General features: G+C 46.9%; 1 protein-coding gene across 3 annotated transcripts in view; it reads right to left on the reverse strand.

The window, feature by feature from the left end:
• Window positions 1-1,734: 1,734 nt before the first annotated feature.
• Window positions 1,735-18,960, reverse strand: part of LOC115466504 (brain-specific angiogenesis inhibitor 1-associated protein 2-like) — a 34,880-nt gene continuing 17,654 nt past the window's right edge. For all 3 annotated transcript variants that reach the window (XM_030197780.1, XM_030197779.1, XM_030197781.1), the window contains 8 exons: window positions 18,709-18,861; window positions 17,722-17,937; window positions 16,354-16,591; window positions 12,963-13,164; window positions 11,627-11,698; window positions 6,962-7,136; window positions 6,080-6,120; window positions 1,735-4,526 (listed from right to left, as the gene is read on the reverse strand). In XM_030197780.1, the coding sequence (XP_030053640.1) occupies window positions 4,457-4,526; window positions 6,080-6,120; window positions 6,962-7,136; window positions 11,627-11,698; window positions 12,963-13,164; window positions 16,354-16,591; window positions 17,722-17,937; window positions 18,709-18,861 (1,167 nt within the window). In that variant the 3' untranslated portion in view covers window positions 1,735-4,456. The remainder of the gene's footprint in view (window positions 4,527-6,079; window positions 6,121-6,961; window positions 7,137-11,626; window positions 11,699-12,962; window positions 13,165-16,353; window positions 16,592-17,721; window positions 17,938-18,708; window positions 18,862-18,960) is intronic.

The raw sequence follows: 18,960 nt of genomic DNA on the forward strand, positions 1-18,960 counted from the left end.
TTAAATTGATTAAAAGAAGCTTCCCCACCATAACTCCAGCGGGAGTCGATTCCATAAAGAAAGAGCACACCAAAAAAACCCGCACTCTCTCGTGCTACCGTAAGGCGAGCCTGCGATGTCTCAGGAAGTGTCGATAATAGAGTATTGGTAGACCTCAAAACTCTTGTAGGAACATATTAGAGGAACCAAATACGATGGACTCCCCCTATATAATACCTTATGTGTCAAAATCGAAACCTTATGCAATGACTTATTCTCCACTGGCAACCAGTGATAATGAATATACAGTGAAGTCACATGATCTCTCGACTGTCCACCCCCAATCATCTAATTCCTGCATTCAGCAAAGTCCTTAATCTCCTCCAGAGATAACGAGCAATTCCCAAATATACGTTTTTCAGTGAACAGCCCTCAGGATGGGATCCCCTAGTGTGTCTAATTGGTTCTGTGTGTCGATGGAGAAAGCAGTGTTGCTTACCTGTAATTGGGGTTCTCCGTAGACAACAGGATAAATCAGCTACATGTTCCCTTGCTGTTCCCCCCCCCCCCTTTCAGGAGCTGGAATCCTAAATTTCCCCTTCTTGGGCACAGTGAAGAAGCTTCCTCAATATTGGGGATGCTCAGCACCTACTGGCTCCTATAGTAACATAGTAAATGATGGCAGATAAAGACCTGTACGGTCCATCCAGTCTGCCCAACAAGATAAGCTCATTTTACTTGGTATGTGATACTTTATATGTATACCCGAGTTTGATTTGTCCTTGCCTTTCTCAGGGCACAGACCGTAGAAGTCTGCCCAGCACTGTTCTTGTACTAAACGTTCTGAAGCTAACGTTGAAGCCCCTTAAAATTTACACTCCAGCCCATCCCTATCTATTCAGTTATGATCATGGTGTAGACTGAAGAAGTCTGCCCAGCTCCCATTTTGTTTCCCAATTACTGGCTTCACCACTAATCTCCGCTATGATTCCGTAGATCCATTCCTTCTAAACAGGATTCCTTTGTGTTTATCCCATGCATATTTGAATTCCATTACCGTTTTCATCTCCACCACCCTCTCCATGAAAAAATATTTCCTAACATTAATCCTGAGTCTGCCCCCCTTCAACCTCAATTCATGTCCTCTAATTCTACTGCCTTCCCATCTCCAAAAAAGTTTGTTTGCGGATTAATACCTTTCAAATATTTGAACGTCTATATCATGTCACCCCTGTTTCTCCTTTTCTCCAAGGTATACATGTTCAGGTCAGCAAGTCTCTCCTCGTACGGTTTGCAACGCAAATCCCATACCATTTTCGTAGCTTTTCTTTGCACGACTTCATTCTTTTTACATCTTTAGCAAGATATGGCCTCCAAAACTGAGCACTCCAAGTGGGGCCTCACCAATGTAGAGGGGCATCAACATATGCTGGTTATGCCCCTCTCTATGCAGCCTAGCATCCTTGTACTGTGTGAATGGAGTTTGCCTGAAAATGCTAGCGATTCATAGAAACATTTTCTAGATCTTTCTGAGTTCGGAGAGAGCTGGTCTGTGTCGGTGCCATCAGAAGACATCACCTAGTTGTGTGAGTGTTTTATCCTCTCTACAGAGAACCCCTGCTTTAGGTAAGCAACTTCACTCTCCCTGTTCCCAGCTCTGGGCCCTCCCCACCAATCTGTGCCTCTCTCAGCTTGGTGTGAGCGCCTCCTACTGGTTCCAAACACTCAAAACACAAATGACCTCTTGGCAAGGACTGTGACTGAAAAAGAATGTACTTTAAATTAGACATTTATTAAAAGTTTGGCTCAGGAGATGAGTGGGGAGTCACACGTATGCAATACAATTCTTTTTAGTACTTCAGGGAGGGCTGGCTTTCCCCAAAGGTGCAAGAAGAAGAAAAATGTTAATCTCTGGAATGTCACCCAGTATTTGAAGCTGTATTTGATCAGTTCACATGTTTACATCTAGACACATATATGGTGATACGCAGGCTGGATCCTGTACACATGCTGAAAATGAGAGCAGCAGAAACTGAAAGAAAAACCAGGCGTGATAGTCTGTCAGTCTGACTTGATTTCTGGAGAAGGAATTTGTATTTCAGGGTTTTAACATGTTCTCTTGGTTAAGGGGGCTCACTAATGAGTGTAAAGCCTGAATACAGCATGGACAGCTAAAAAAAACAGGTGTATCACAGAGCCTCATGCAGGCATGACATTGAAACATGTAAAGCGTGAATACAGCACGGACAGCTGAAGTGTGGATGTCCATCGGAGCTTCTTCTGTGTGCTGTCAGTCGTTTCTAGACTCTTCTCTCTGTAGGTTAATAGATGATTTCCTGCCCCAGAGTCTGCTGGGTCCTGAGGATCTCTTTGTGTCCCATCCTGTGTGATCATACAATCATTGGGCCCTGGGAACCTCCTGATCCACCTTCCTGGGTAATTATACCATCAGTGGACCCTGGGGACTTGATGCTTCATGGGATAATACTGTTGCCGGACCCTATGAAATTCCTAATTCCCCACCTTATCCCCGTTTGGTTACATTAGGACTAGGTTTCGGGGACCCCATGATCCCCCTCCCTTCATCCTGTGTGCTAACACTGTAACTGAGTCTTTGGGACCTCTAGGTCCCCCTGTCCCCACACCCAACCCCATCCTGTGTGATAATATTGTGACTGGGGCCTGGGAACTTTTTGATTCCTTTCCTCTTCCTCCTGTCTTCTCTACCCCATCCTTCTCCCCTCCTCTTCTTCCCTATGTCTCCTCTCTCTTCTCATTCCCTGCCTCTTCCCCTTTCTTCCCTCTATCGCTATTTCTCTGTTTCCCTAATTTCTCTCCTCATTCTCTTTCATTCTTCATCTCTCTTACCCCCTTCCCTTCTCCACACCGTAAGCTGCAGCAGACAGATGAGAAATGTCTGGGACTTTCTGAGGAGGTGCAAGTCTCACCCTCCCTTGCTTTCCATGCCAGCATTGCTAGCTTTCTTCAACATTGCTCCAAGTCCATCTGTTCCAGTTCATTTCTTTTCTACTAGTAAGTAGCAGCCTACTGGTGTCGTCCGTGTCTTTCTTCTACCCTCCTCTACTCTCTGTCTGCCTAATCTTCTCCCTCTCTGTAACATTTCACCGCATTCCTACTTACTTTCCTTCTCCCTTCTTCCCTCTCCGTATACCCTTTCCTCTGTCTCTCTTCCACTTCCCCTTACCTGCTTCATCATATTTACTTTCGTTGACTTGAGGTGTCCTCTCTCCCTCCCCCCCACCCCTTCCCAGTTGCACCCATGCAGTTAGGGCTAATCCTCTAAAGTTATGTGCTGGGATGATGCATGCTATGCACAGAGCCTATATCCACTGTTATGCACACAATCATTGTTAATAGAACACTGGTGTAACTCCGCAGTCACGCACCTAACTTCAGGCGAGAGCACTTACGTCAGCTCCATGGCTGGTGTCAATACTCGCGCATAGGTGCTGGACACACCCATGACCCTCCCAAGCCCCTCGCAGCTGCAAGCTATGGATTTTGCGCAGTCAATTTGTAGAATACTGCTAATTAGCATTCTAATTAGTAGAATAGAAATTCTACCAAATAGAATACTGTATTCTACTAATTTGGGAAATTAATTCTGCTAATTAATTAGTTCCAATTAACAGTTAATTGTTCAATTAAGTTACACACATAACTGACAGTGTTTTGTAACTTGCACGTGCAACATTGCACACTGACCCCTAATTCTGTATAGGTAGCCCAACGTTGGGCGCTGAGGCCAGATGCGTGTGTAAACTAATTAGTCAGTTGGGTGCTGTCAACCAATTATCGCCGTTCATTGGAGTTGATTGGCACTAATTTGGGTTTATGCATGCAGCTGTCTTGGGCACAATCCAAAAGGGGGAAGGGGCATGGGTGGGTCAGAGGCATTGCAAAAATGTAGGCGCAGTGTTATAGAATACCCGGGTTATGCGCCAAATTTTCACACCACGATTTACACCAAGTGTCAGCACGCATAAGGAATCCACTGTCGGCGCTATTCTACAAAGGGCGTTCAGCCCGGAGTACCCATTATAGAATTTACCCCTCAGGGTGGAATTGTATTAAGGGGTCACTGTTTCCTTCCATCTCAGCTTCGTCAGATGGTGGGTGGAGGAGGAGACACGGTCATGAAACATGGTTAGAAAAACATTCGTTCCTCCTATGCTAAGAAATGGCAGGGGGGGGGGGGGGTATGCTGCAAACCCCAGGTAGTGTATCAGAAATATGGGCAAAGGCTTCAGGTGCTGGAAACACACAGCCCACTGGTCCCTGACTGATATAAACATCCAGCAGCTTCAGCTGATCCAAAAGGTAACTGAGTCCTTTCCTGCTTCACCGATGCACCAGAGAGTAGAGAGGGGATTGTTAAGGCACACAGAAAGGCTTCCCCAGATCTCACCCCCAGTGCAGGGTCCTCCGGGATGGGCGGTTCAGGGGACAGTGGTCACTAGATCACAGGAGCGGAGCGATCGTTGGTGACAGTCCGTTTCAGCCTGATGTGAGCGAAAGGGTTGTTTCTGAGAAAAAGATAGAATACTGAAAATCAAAGGGGGGTTTGGTGTTGTAGAGGTGCCATGGGGGTTGAGCCTAGGAACACGATTTGGTGCTGAGTGAAGTGCGACAGCTGTTCCCCTGTCTGCTTAGGTCCAGTGGCTGCACCTATCCTTCCTCACTTGAGCTCAGTGTTTCACTTAGAGGGGCATAATTGAACGAAAACGCCTATCTCCATGGGCGTTTATCTCCGAGAACGGGTCAGTGAAGGGGCGGACCGAACCGTATTTTCAAAAAAAATAGACGCCCATGTTTTATTCAACAATGTGTGAGCTGGGCGTTTTCAGCGATAATAGAAAATGAAAGCGCCCAGCTCAAAAACGAATAAATCCAAGACATTTATTCGTGGGAGGGGCCAGGATTCGTAGTGCACTGGTCCCCCTCACATGCCAGGACATCAACCGGGCACCCTAGGGGGCACTTTTACAAAAACAAAAAAAAAGGTCAAAGAGCTCCCAGGTGCATAGCACCCTTCCCTTGTGTGTTGGGCCCCCCAAATCCCCCTCAAAACCCACTGCACACAAGTCTACACCATTACTATAGCCCTAAGGGGTGAAGGGGGGCACCTACATGTGGGTACAGTGGGTTTGGGGGGGTTGGACGACTAATAAGCATTAAGCAGCACAATTGTAACAGGTAGGGGGGGATGGGCCTGGGTCCACCTGCCTGAAGTCCACTGCACCCCCTAACAACTCCTCCAGTGACCTGCATACTGCTGCCAGGGAGCTGGGTATGACATTTGAGGGTGAAAATAAAAATGTGTGAAACATCATTTTTTTGTGGTGGGAGGGGGTTAGGTACCACTGGGGGAGTCAGGGGAGGTCATCCCCGATTCCCTCCAGTTGTCATCTGGTCATTTAGGGCACTTTTTGGGGCCTTATTCGTGAAAAAACAGGGTCCAGGAAAAGTGTCCTAAATTCTAGCTAAAAACGCATACTTTCTTCCCATTATCGCTGAAATGCGCCCATCTTTGTTCGGCAGATAACCACGCCCCAGTTCCGCCTTCGCCACACCTCTGACACGCCCCCATAAACTTTGTCCGCATCCGCGACGGAGTGCAGTTGAAAACGCCCAAAAATCGGCTTTCGATTATACCGCTTTATTCGTTTTTGTGAGATAAACGTCCATCTCCCGATTTAGGTCGGAACTTGGGCGTTTTTCTCGTTCGATTATAAGCTGGTTAGTGTGCTAAATTTCAAAGCCCAGAGTGGAACACCTATCCCGGCAGGTGCCGTGGCTCAGAGCGAGACCTCTTGCTGTGACACCTGTCCTGGCAAAAGCTGTAACTCAGAGCAACACACCTATCGTGGCATGTGCTGAGACTGAGTGTGAGAATGCTGTTTCTGTGCAGCCAGGCTTGGGTGTGTGGATGGTATTAAAGCAGTGGCTCCTTTCTATCTCACACTTTCACACATTCAGCTCACCTCTCCAGTGCCCCCCCCCCCCCCCCCCCCCGAGCCTTCTCTTAATGAATTTGGCCATTGGAATCAAAGCCGAGGAGCTGCAAAGTTCCTCTCACCTGGAAGGAGATGATGCCGGACTCCCAAACTCATTCACTAACTGGGAAAAAGAAAAAGAATGAATAATGTATAGACAACTTGGTAAAGCGAATTTTATAATGACAGATTTCACAGACAAACACTACGTGCTCTCCGGGGACCCCTGTGCCCTTAACACCCTGTTACAAGCAAATAACCAAAGGATCGCTGACTCTCAGGGATGCAAACCTACCTCCTCGACTCTCACCTCTGAGAAAGGAATATTTTCAGTCAAAATGTAGCATTAAATGTACAGACCCCAAAGAAGGCCTGAAGAAAGCAGGGAGGCAATACTGCACTGTTATACTCCTCAAGACCCTCCTCAGCCTCCTCCCCAAAATAAACCTCGCATCAAACGTACCCCCATCCATCCCCAATGGCCCCCATTACACATCCTCCTTCCTCCTTGCAATTACGGTGTTTAGAATATCTCCCATATTTGCTTATGCTGGTGCTCCAGAGGATGTCAATTATCTCGTGAATATTCAGTGCTAAATCCCAAAATTCTGAGCCCGGGGTCTGCTTGAGCAAACTCACAGAATAGCACACCACACACATACATCACCTCAACACACCCTCCCCGACATAACCCCCAAACCACCCTTAGAATTTGAGACTTGTTTTGTTCTGGCCTACAGTCTTATCTTGCACTAACACTAGCCATTGAATATTCCTGTGGTGTATTAACACTAGCCGATGACTGTTCCTGTGGTGTATTAACACTATGACTTCCCCCATGGAGCACCCTGCACTAACCTTTCCCACAGGTTCTCCTGGAATTCACACTGCCTGATGAATCCCCTCAGAACATATCCTAGACTATGACGTCCCAGTTAACAGGTCACACCAGTAAGACCACTCACCTGTGACAGGTCAGGGTTGATCATGCTGTAGGGGCGCTGGCGGAAGGTGCTGGTGTGTGGTGAGGGTGTATATCGTGAGCTGTCATTGCGGGTTGCCTCAGATCCAGCCGGGAGCACTCCCACATTCACCAGATTCCCTGTGCTGCTGCTGTTCAGTTTGCTTAGCTGGAAGAAACTGATCAAAAAATTATGATTTGGGGTGGGGGCAGGGTGCCAGTGGTTCGTGCATCCCAGGCCCTCCTCTAAAGTTCCCAACTAGCTCCAGATTTGCCTCACAGGGATGACCCAGTCCTGGGTTTACCCCATTGTACGCAGGGACCTGTAGTCTTGCTGAAAGGATTGGCTGCAAAGGTTAAGACTGAATCAGGCATGGACGTTGTTTAAAAATGCCATTATGGAAGCCCAGACTAGATGTATTCCATGTATTAACAAAAGTGGAAAAAAGAGCAAACGACAGACAGCATGGTTAAAAGGTGAAGTGAAAGAGGCTATTAGAGCCAAAAGAACATCCTTCAAAGAATGGAAAAAGGATCCAAATAAAGAAAAGAAACAACATAAGCACAGTCAAGCCAAATGCAAAGCACTGATAAAGAAGGCTAAAAGAGAATATGAAGAAAAACTTGATGCGGAGATGAAAACTCATAGTAACATATTTTTTCAGGTATTACAGAAGCAGGAAGCCTGCGAGGGAATCTGTGGGACTGTTACACCAGGAAGGATTAAAGGAGCACTCAGGGAGGACAAGGCCATAGCGGAGAGATTGAATGAATTCTTTGCTTCGATCTTTATGGAAGAAGCTGTAAGAGATCTACCTGTACTGGAAATGGTTTTCAGGGGTGACAATGTGGAGGAACTGAAAGAAATCCAAGTGAACCTGGAAGATGTACTGAGCCAAATCGACAAGTTAAAGAGTGATAAAGCACCTGGAACAGATGGTATACACCCCAGAGTATTGAAAGAACTCAAACATAAAATTGCTGATCTGCTGCTAGTGATCTGTAACCTGTCGTTAAAGTCACTGTCACGACTGTGGCCATGACCCCTCTTTTGACTCACCTTTTCTGCCGGTCAGCTCATGAGCTGGCTTCTTATCTGCATGGTTGTGTTTGTGTTCCAAGCCTCACTTCGATGTTGAGTGTGTATTTCCTGTCACTGTCCTGTAGAGTTCCACTTCCTCTGTGGTTCAAGCCTCACTTTGGGTTCTCTGTGTATTTCCTGTCTCTGTCCTGTTATAAGGAAAAGGAAGTGGTTCACTTGCATTCAGGGCTTTGCAAAGCCAAAGGTCTCCAGGTTAGTCTGTGTGCTTCAGAGCACTTCTGCCTAGATCCTTGTTGCCTTGTTCTAGTCTTTGTGTCTGTGGGCATTTCTATGTCTTGTCTTCTTTATTGTGGTGCCTGTGTGCACTTCTGCCTTTAGCCTTAGTTCTGCTGTTTGTTTGTCTGTTTGTTTGCTTTGTGTCCTGTCTAGTCTGCCTTGCTAGTTCTTGTCCCTTCTACTTGAGCTTCAGCCATTGTTCTGTTGTTTGTCTGTGTTTGTCAGCTTGTTTCCTGCCTAGTCTGCCTTGCTAGTTCTAGTCCCTTCTACCTGAGCTTCAGCCATTGCTCTGTTGTTTGTCAACTTTGTATCCTGCCTAGTTTGCCTTGCTAGTTCTAGTCCCTTCTTCCTGAGCTTCAGCCATTGCTCTGTTGTTTGTCAACTTTGTATCCTGCCTAGTTTGCCTTGCTAGTTCTAGTCCCTTCTTCCTGAGCTTCAGCCATTGCTCTGTTGTTTGTCAGCTTTGTATCCTGTCTAGTCTGCCTTGCTAGTTCTAGTCCCTTCTTCCTGAGCTTCAGCCATTGCTCTGTTGTTTGTCAGCTTTGTATCCTGTCTAGTCTGCCTTGCTAGTTCTAGTCCCTTCTTCCTGAGCTTCAGCCATTGCTCTGTTGTTTGTCAGCTTTGTATCCTGTCTAGTCTGCCTTGCTAGTTCTAGTCCCTTCTACCTGAGCTTCAGCCATTGCTCTGTTGTTTGTCAGCTTTGTATCCTGTCTAGTCTGCCTTGCTAGTTCTAGTCCCTTCTACCTGAGCTTCAGCCATTGCTCTGTTGTTTGTCAACTTTGTATCCTGCCTAGTTTGCCTTGCTAGTTCTAGTCCCTTCTTCCTGAGCTTCAGCCATTGCTCTGTTGTTTGTCAGCTTTGTATCCTGCCTAGTTTGCCTTGCTAGTTCTAGTCCCTTCTTCCTGAGCTTCAGCCATTGCTCTGTTGTTTGTCAGCTTTGTATCCTGTCTAGTCTGCCTTGCTAGTTCTAGTCCCTTCTTCCTGAGCTTCAGCCATTGCTCTGTTGTTTGTCAGCTTTGTATCCTGTCTAGTCTGCCTTGCTAGTTCTAGTCCCTTCTTCCTGAGCTTCAGCCATTGCTCTGTTGTTTGTCAGCTTTGTATCCTGTCTAGTCTGCCTTGCTAGTTCTAGTCCCTTCTACCTGAGCTTCAGCCATTGCTCTGTTGTTTGTCTATGTTTGTCAGCTTTGTATCCTGCCTAGCCTGCCTTGTTTGTTCTTTTCCCCCCTGACCTTCAGTCCCTGTTCAGTCAAGCTTGTTTCAGTATCCTATACCCTGAGTGAGAATCCTGAGTTCTGAATCCTGTTTTAGTCAAGCTTATTTTGTATCTAGTGTCCGGTGTGAGAATCCTGCTGTTCCAGTCAGTCTGGTCCAGCATTTCTTGTCTACCAGCTCCGTCCTGTAAGTCCTGCAGGCCGCCCGCACCTAGGGGCTCAACCTCTGGGGAACGGTGATCAGCGCAGGTGAAGTCCGGTTGCTCCAGTCCTGTTATTCCAGTCTAGTCCGTTTCAGTATTTGGGTCCAGCTGAGCCAAGTCTGTTCCAGATTCCAGCCCCTTCCTTGCTCGTTTGTCCAGTCCTGGTTGGGGGATTTTGTCTGCTGCTGCCGTTCCTCGACAGTAGCCCAAGGGCTCATGTTGTTCCAGTGTCCGAGAGCCTGAGACCATGACAGTCATCTGTAGTACCTGAGGACTGGAGGGTGGCCAATGTGACGCCGATTTTAAAAAGGGTTCCGGTGTGATCCGAATAATTACAGACTGGTAAACCCGACTTCAGGGCCGGGCAAAATAGTGGAAACTATTATAAAGAGCAAAATAGTGGAAACTATTATAAAGAATAAAATTACAGAACACGTAGACAAATGTGGTTTAATGGGACAGAGTCAGCACAGATTCAGCCATGGGAGGTCTTGCCGCACAAATTTCCTTAATTTCTTTGAAGACTTGAACCAACATGTGGATAAAGATGAGCCAGTTGAAGTAGTGTATCTAGATTTTCAGAAAGCTTTTGACAAAGTTCCTCATGAGAGACTCCTGAGAAAATTAAAGAGTCATGGGATAGGAGGCAATGTTCTGGTGTGGATTACGAATTGGGACAGAAAACAGAGGGTAGGGTTAAATGTCCATTTCTCTCAGTGGAGGAGGGTGAACAGTGGAGTGCCACAGGGATCTGTACTGGGACCAGTGCTATTTAACATATTTATAAATGATCTGGAAATCGGAACAACAAGTGAGGTGATTAAATTTTGCAGATGACACGAAACTATTCAAAGTTGTCAAAACGCTTGTGGATTGAGAAGAATTGCAGAAAGACTTTAGGAAACTGGAAGACTGGGCATCCAAATTGCAGATGAAATTTAATGTGGACAAATGCAAGGTGATGCACATTGGAATGAATAATCCAAGTTTTTTAATACTGGGGTCCACTTTAGGAGTCAGTACTCAAGAAGACGATATAGGTGTCATTGTAGTCAATATGCTAAAATCTTCTACCCAGTGTGCGGCAGTGGACAAAAAAAAACCAAACAGGATGCTAGGAATTATTAGGAAAGGGATGCAAAATATGGCCAAGAATATTATAATGCTTCTGTATTACTCCAATGTGTGACTACACCTTGAGTATTGCATTCAGTTCTGGTCGCAGTATCTCAAAAAAGATATAGCGGAATTAGAAAAGGTTCAAAGAAGAGCGACCAAAATGATAAAGGGGATGGAACTCCTCTCATATGAGGTTAGGACTCTTAAGTCTGGAAAAGAGACGGATGAGAGGGGATATGATTGAGGTCTATAAAATCCTCAGTGGAGTGGAATAGGTGGAGGTGAATCGGTTTTTCTGCCATTTAAAACTTACAAAGATTAGGGGACACTAAATGAAATTGCATGGCAATATTTTTAAAACAAATAGGAGAAAATATTTGTTCACTCAAAGAATAGTTAAGCTCTGAAACTCTTTGCCAGAGGATGTAGTAACAGCAGTTAGTGTATATGGATTTTTAAAAAGTTTGGACAAGTTCCTGGAGGAAAAGTCCATAGTCTGTTATTGAGATGGACATGGGGAAGCAACTGCTTGCCCCTGGATTAGTAGCACGGAATGTTGCTACTAATTGGGTTTCTGCCAGGTACTTGTGACCTGGCTTGGCCACTGTTTGAAACAGGTTACTGGGCTGGATGGACCATTGGTCTGACCCAGTATGGCTGTTCTTATGTTTTCTTAGGGAATACAGTGGGGTAAAGCCAGGACTGGATCAACCACATCAGGCAAATCTGGAGCCAGTTGGCAGCCCTGCCCTCCTCCATATCTGAGGTTTAAGCAGAACGCCCGGCAGTCCCCCAGTTCCAAATGATTGGATTCTTACCCCGTGTTGTGCTTGTCTGGGGGCTGCGCTGGTGGGAGGGGCCGGGTGTAGGAGAACGGGAACCATCCTTTGCTGGAAATGGATAAAAAAGCAGAGAGAAATGTGAAGTCACACTGGAGGTCGCTTTAAGGGCAAATCCATACGTTGGACCCTACAGTAGACGCCAGTAGTGCTTAGATTGGTACATTTCTTTACACAGTGCGCCCAAATCGTTTAGAGCATAACTGTCAGGTCAGTGTACACGTGGCCCGAGTCAACAGGCGATGCTCACAATGAGAAGAATACCGTCAGCTGCACACACTGCATGACGCTCATTTATGTCAGCCACAGCCAACTTCTGCTGCACCACTGTGACTTTGCGTGGAATGACTTAGGTGTGCCTTTACGGTGTTACGGTATTGGTATTAAGTTCGTCCCCTTGTGCCTATTTGTAGAATTGCATCTTAGGTTCTCAACGCTTCTCCCTTGACCTTTAACCCCCCCTCCCCTTTGATATTCAGTGCTATTTAACCGTCCAGAACAGCTGCTGACCGCTTAAATAACGTTTAACCCATTATCCGCCGATTTTCAGCTATCCCCCACTGAATATCCCCAGTTACCTGGCTATCTGCCTATTTTTAAAGCCATTTTTTTTTGGCTGCATGAAAACATGGGAAATCTTTGGCTAAGTCTGTATATCAACTTAGCCGGTGATCTTTAAACCGGCCAAAAATAAATCGGATATTCAAAGCCGCTCACTGGCCTGGCATTGAATATCCAGGCTCAGGGCCGACCGCAAGAGTTAGCCAGTCTAACTCCCACTGTCTGAATATCGGCCCTTAAGTTCTCTTTTAGTAGCAAATTTAAAATGAATCATTGCCAGCGAATATGGTAAAGGCGGTTAGCTTAGTGGGGTTTAAGAAAGGTCTGGACAGCTTCCTAAAGGAAAAGTCCATAGACCATTATTAAATTGGACTTGGGGAAAATCCACTATTTCTGAGATAAGCGATATAAATTGTTTTGTACTTTTTTGGCATCTTGCCAGGTATTTGTGACCTGGATTGGCCACTGTTGGAAACAGGATGCTGGGCTTGATGGACCTTTGGTCTGTCCCAGTATGGCAATACTTATGTACTTAAGGTTTATTAGGGGTTTACTATCCCACCCATCATAAAAACTTCTTCAGTGGCTTACAACCTAAAATTCATAGAAAGGAGAAATAACAAAACATAACTGAGGAATTGTGGATAGAACTACAATCCATGTTATACCTCCCTGAAAGCCTGTGGAACAAGGGAGCCTTTCCTGTGCAAGAAAGAGAGCCCACCCTGATTAACGGAACGCTGCTCTCACTCACGTGCCAGTCCTTTCGTTCTCGCCGTAGTGCCAGCCGTCCCGAGCCTGGGGTACAAGCAGGAGAATGGTGTCACCTTCCTGGAAATCCAGCAGGGTGGGGCTGTCACCGGCGGCGTGCGAGAAGAGAGCCTGGACCCGGCGGCGTTCGATCCGGGGAGGCAGCACAGACAAGGGGCTGATTCGTGGTAAAGTCTTGTTCTCTACTACAGGGGAGAAGAGAAGGAGAGAGGAGTTAGCGAAAGGGTTCCAGGTTCACTGATGACAGACAGGCTAGTGCCAGTCCTGGTTTTCTGTCCTGTTTCCTGCTGATCTTACAGAGCGTCGTTTTCAAAGTGCTTTACCCATATTAACTAGTCATCTGAAAAGTGTCTTTTCTAGGGTTGCCAACTGGCTCCAGATTTTCCTGACAGGATTCATCCAGTCCAGGTTTTACCAAATTGCATGCTGGGACTTGCAGTTCTGATTTCCATTTGGCAAGCCTAGTCTTCCTGTCAGCCACACTGGCATCCCTGAGGACGTGATACGAATACGTGGACCCCCTTTACCTTTGTGTGCACTGGATTCTTAAATCCATCTGGTTTTATTTATTTGTTCTTATATCCAGGGCCGCTGAGAGACTGGGCCGGGCCCGGGGCAAGACCGCCCCCGCCGCCCCCCCCAAGGTCGTCGTCATTGCCACCCGCCCCCCTCCATCCACCACCGGGCCGGGCCCCCCTGAATTCAAATCATAGCGCCTCACCTCGACCTCGCTCCGTGTGAAAGAAACGCAGCAGCGGCAGTCTGCAGATCGCCTCCCTTCGGGCCTTCCCTCCCTGTGTCCCGCCCTCGCGCAAGTTACGTCAGATGAGGGCAGGACACAGGGAGGGAAGGCCCGAAGGGAGACGATCTGCAGACTGCCGCTGCTGCGCTTCTTTCACATGGAGCGAGGTCGAGGTGAGGCGCTATGATTTGAATTCAGGAGGGCCCGGCCCGGTGGTGGACGGAGGGGGGCGGGTGGAGGGGACTGCGGCGCTGGGCCCCCCTTGGAGGCCCGGGCCCGGGGAATTTTGTCCCCCCTGCCCCCCCCCTCTCGGCGGCCCTGCTTATATCTCATATTATCCAAAAAATTAATTTCAGTTCAATGTGGCCTATGGTTATCACAAAGATGCTATTTAGCTTACATTTAACGATAAGATTCTATTAAAAAAGATATTGTTATTGTCACAAAGATACGGGTTATTTTCAGTAAGTGGTAATTATGCGTAAATAATGGAGGACAAAGCCTCTGTATCCCCGGTCAAAAATGTTTTAATTATATAACCCATGGGGTAAATTCTTCCATTGGCTAAAAAACCTCCAGTTCTTTTGATATTTACAATTTAAATTCGTATTTTATGCAAATGATGTTTCATTCATATGTAGCTTTTGTAAGTAAGCATAAAGCACTTACCTTGGTTGTCCGGCAGGGTTCCGTTTCGCCGTTTCGGCTTTATCAAGGAACCAGACCTCGTGCTTATGCTGATATTTCTGATTCAGCGTATCTCCTCTCCGTCAGACAACCAAGATAAGTGCTTTATGCTTAATTATAAAAGCTACATATGAATGAAACATCATTTGCATAAAATATGAATTCAAATTGTAAATATCAAAAGAACTGGAGGTTTTTTAGCCAATGAAGAATCTACCCCGCGGGTCATATAAATTTTGGCCAGGGATACAGAGGCTTTTTCCTCCATTATTTACGCATAATTAACTCGTTGACCCCAAACCACTTTCTGAGTATTAAGTAATCTTTTTTAATCAAATATTGTGGTTGTCCTTTCTTGAATTAAAAAGGTACTTAATACGCTGCCATTTTCAAAGGAAACAATCTGCACATGCTGTCCCTTTAAGGCCTGCTGTATCCCAAGACAAATGGTTTGAAAATTGCATCTCTGCCCCCTCCTAGAAACTGGAAGGATAAGTCCAAGGATACGTTCAATGGTTTTGTATTTTATGAAGATAATAGAGTTATATGCTGATTATGTTTTTGTATGTGATTTTGTCATTTTCTTGTAACCTGCCTAGTTAATAGGCGGGCTATAAATATTTTAAATAAATAAATAAAACCAGGACCAGATCAGACTGTCCTTGAGGACATGAAGCACCCTCAACCCACCCCACAACAGACCATCTCTGCTGTAGGTTTTACAATCTTCCTTGAATAAGATTCCACAGTTTGGGATCAGAGTCTCTTCTCCTCCCTTCCAGTCTCTATACTTGCCGATATCAGCATTCATCATTCTCAGTTCCCCTGTGGCTGCATCCAACTTGATAGCAAAATATCTATAATCATATGACCTTAAGCAGAGGCAGGTCTCCTTTACACAACACACAGGGTCACATCTCAAACACAGGGCAGGTCTCCTTCACACAATGCACAGGGTCACATCTCAACCACAGGGCAGGTCTCCTTTACACAACACACAGGGTCACATCTCAAACACAGGGCAGGTCTCCTTTACACACAGGATCACATCTCAACCACAGGGCAGGTCTACTTTACACAACACACAGGGTCACATCTCAAACACAGGCAGGTCTCCTTTACGCAACGCACAGGATCACATCTTAACCATAGGGCAGGTCTCCTTTACACAATGCACAGGGTCACATACTACTACTACTGTTACTACTACTACTATTTAGCTTTTATATAGCGCTACAAAGAGTACGCAGCGCTGCACAATCATATAAGAAAGACAGTCCATGCTCAAAGAGCTTACAATCTAATAGACAAAAATAAAGCAAGCAAAGCAATTAATTTGTAGAGGAAAGAGGAGAGGAGGGTAGGTGGAGGCAAGTGGTTACACGTCAAAATCAATATCAAAGAGGTGGGCTTTTAAACTAGATTTAAAGATGGTCAAGGATGAGGTAAGATGTAGGGGCTCAGGAAGTCTATTCCAGGCATAGGGTGCAGCAAGACAGAAGGAGCAAAGCCTGGAGTTGGCAGTAGTGGAGAAGGGAACAGATAAGAAGGGTCACATCTCAAACACAGAGCAGGTCTCCTTTACACAACGCTCAGGGTCAAATCTCAAACACAAGGTTCAGGATCACACCTCAAGCACAGGGCAGGTCTCCTTTACACAAAGCACAGGGTCACACCTCAAGTACAGGGCAGGTCTCCTTTACACAACACTCGGGGTCACATCTGAACCACAGGGCAGGTCTCCTTTACACAATGCACAGGGTCACATCTCAAACACAGGGCAGGTCTCCTTTACACAACGCAAAGAGTCACATCTGAAACACAAGTTTCAGGATCACACCTCAAGCACAGGGCAGGTCTCCTCTCAGGATGGTGAAAAGATCAGAGCATTAGAGTTTGAGTTGCAGATGGTACAGACACCACAGGCTGAGAGCAGATACTGTACCTAGGGTTGCCAGCCGCGTCTCAGAGGCAGGCTTGCGAGGGATGGGCAGAGTTGAAGCATACATCTCAATGGCCTTTGTGATGGGGGGTGTGAGAGACGCTGAGAGTGCTGGCTGTGGGGAGCACTGGATGGCTAGCGGAGACGGCTCACTGGCACCTGAAGTCCCCATATCACCTGAGACCAGGGACTGGTGGGAGTCCCCATTGGCGAGAGGGCCAAGCTCTGAAATATTCACAATCTGGGGAAGGTGAAAGCAGAGCACGAAAAAGAAAAATTTACAAATACTTATTTATTTACTAGGATTTGTTAACCACCTTTATGAAGAGATTCACCCAAGGTGGTGGGCAGCAGGTACAGTTGAATATGAAACTTACAATTTTGTTAACAGCAGAACAATAGTAAAATAACCAAGAATAAACATAAATACAATAAATGAGGTAAACTTGAAAACAGTAAATTGAATCCTAATAATAGAACTACAGTGAAACAGCACCAAAAATATATACGGTTAACAGCACTGGAATTCAAATACCAGACATATAATACAATGCTAGCATAATTACCAATCAAATATCTATTAAGCACACATTAGAACATTCAAATAACATAGATATGATGCTAATGCTTTTCAACAATACATCTTACATGTAGCTGAGGGGCCATGTGCAGATATACAGATGGGGACAAGATGGGTCTAAGTTACAGTGTGTGTAGGAAGCTAGTCCAGGTTAGGGTTACCATATGTCCGATTTTACCTGGACATGTCCTCTTTTTGAGGACATGGTCGGGCAACCGGGCAGGTTTTGCCATCCTGCCCGTTTGTCCAGATTTCCGGACAAACGGGCAGGCTGGCGAGCGGGCCTAGTGGTCTCCTATCCTGGTCCCATCCCATTACCTTACTATACTGCCCTGGTGGTCTAGTGACCTCTTCGGGGCAGGAAAAAGTCCCCAATTTCCTGCCTGGAGCACTGCCCTGCATACTGTTGCAGCATTGCAAGCAACAGTGGGCAGGAAAGAGGGGGCTCTTTCCTGTTCCAAAGAGGTCATTAGACCACCAGGGTAGTACAATAAGGGGAGGGAAGGATAGAACACCCTTAGGGGGGTGTGGCGGGGGGTGTGGCAGGGGCAGGGCATGTGGCCTCTTTTTGGAGGGAGAAATATGGTAACCCTAGTCCAGGTGCAAAGGCTTGGGAGAAGAGCCAGGCTTGCACAATAGGGGGTCTGCCTCTCCCCCCCCCAAAACCCAAACAAGATCTGCATCTCAACATACAGAACCTGGTCCCCAACCCCCATAACTGGGTGTGTTAACGCTCTCTGTCCTGTTCCTAATAGCTCCCCTCCCCCTCGCCCCATCCCTGGGAAACTTACGTGGTTGAGAGCGAGCCCCCCACCTCCCAGAAGTGGGGCGAGCTCTGGTGGGACCTCCAGGACTTTGGTGCTGGGTATGGGGTCTGAGATGATGGTCCCAGCGGAGCTGCTGTTCGCCATCTGTTTCACCAGGTTCAGGGCCCGCTCCGGCAGCTTGGTGGGCTGTGTGCAGGACTGTTCCCATGCTGGGAGTTTAACACTCAGTAATTCCTTCACCTGGGTTGAAGAGCGAGGAGGGAGATGCAGTTAGCCAAGAGCCTGGAAGTTAATGGTGAGTTCGGCACCGCGGCCTGGCCCTGCCGCTAGATAAAGCAGGCATCAGCTTCGGGCGGCAGAAATTAGGAGAGCAGAATTTTGAAGGTGCTTTGGAACAACGTGGGACTTAGCACAGGCCCTGCTGCATCCTGTGTTCTATTCTCCTCCAGAGCAAACCAGGGGTGGAAGAATACCAAATGCAAATGATCAGTCCAAACAAGGGACTAAGAGCTTCAAAACAAGTTTATTGGTATTCTTCCACTCCCGGTTTGCTCCGCTTGCATTGTTGTGGAAGGTGTGAACCCTCTTTCTTCCTGTTTCTATTCTCCAACAGGGTGGGCCTGTGTTGAAAAGCCACGTGTTTCCTGTGGTACAGTCTCAGGGTGGCCACAGTGGCAGGCCTGGGATGGAGAATTTAAGAGGGAAGAGATACTGGACACAGAGGATGGGGGAAGGGAAGGAGAGATGAGATATCTTGGAGATTGGGAATGCTGGTCATCTTGTGAGGTAGGGAGGGATAAGAGATGTTGGGGGCAGTAGGAATAGGAAGGGGCGATGCTGGCTACATGTGGGGCTAGAGAAGGGAAGGGGAGATGCTGGACTGTGGGGGCTTGAACGTTCACAGCCGTAGGTTCCACCTAAGGCATCAAGATACCCCTGTGCTGGCCCTGCCTGGCACAGAGGTAGGGATCAGGGTTATCACAGTCCTTCAGCCTCCTTCTGTGGTCTTACCTTGGCATGATAACTGCTGAAATGCTTGGAGATGGCACATTGCCGGTCCACAAGGAAGGAGTAGCGGCGGCGTTCCTCCGTCAGTGCAGCCTTGTACCCGTCCGCCACAAACTGGTCCAGTTCGCACTGCCTTGTGCTCATCACCTCCACGTACTGGAGAAAGAGAGGGAGGAGGTGGGAAAGGGTCAGAGCTGAGGCTGCCTGACTGGTTCTTCCATCACTTACCAGACCGTCCAGTTTAAGGTCCACAGG

Source organism: Microcaecilia unicolor, chromosome 3 (genome assembly GCF_901765095.1).
Source record: "Microcaecilia unicolor chromosome 3, aMicUni1.1, whole genome shotgun sequence".
Taxonomy (NCBI): Eukaryota; Metazoa; Chordata; class Amphibia; order Gymnophiona; family Siphonopidae; genus Microcaecilia; species Microcaecilia unicolor.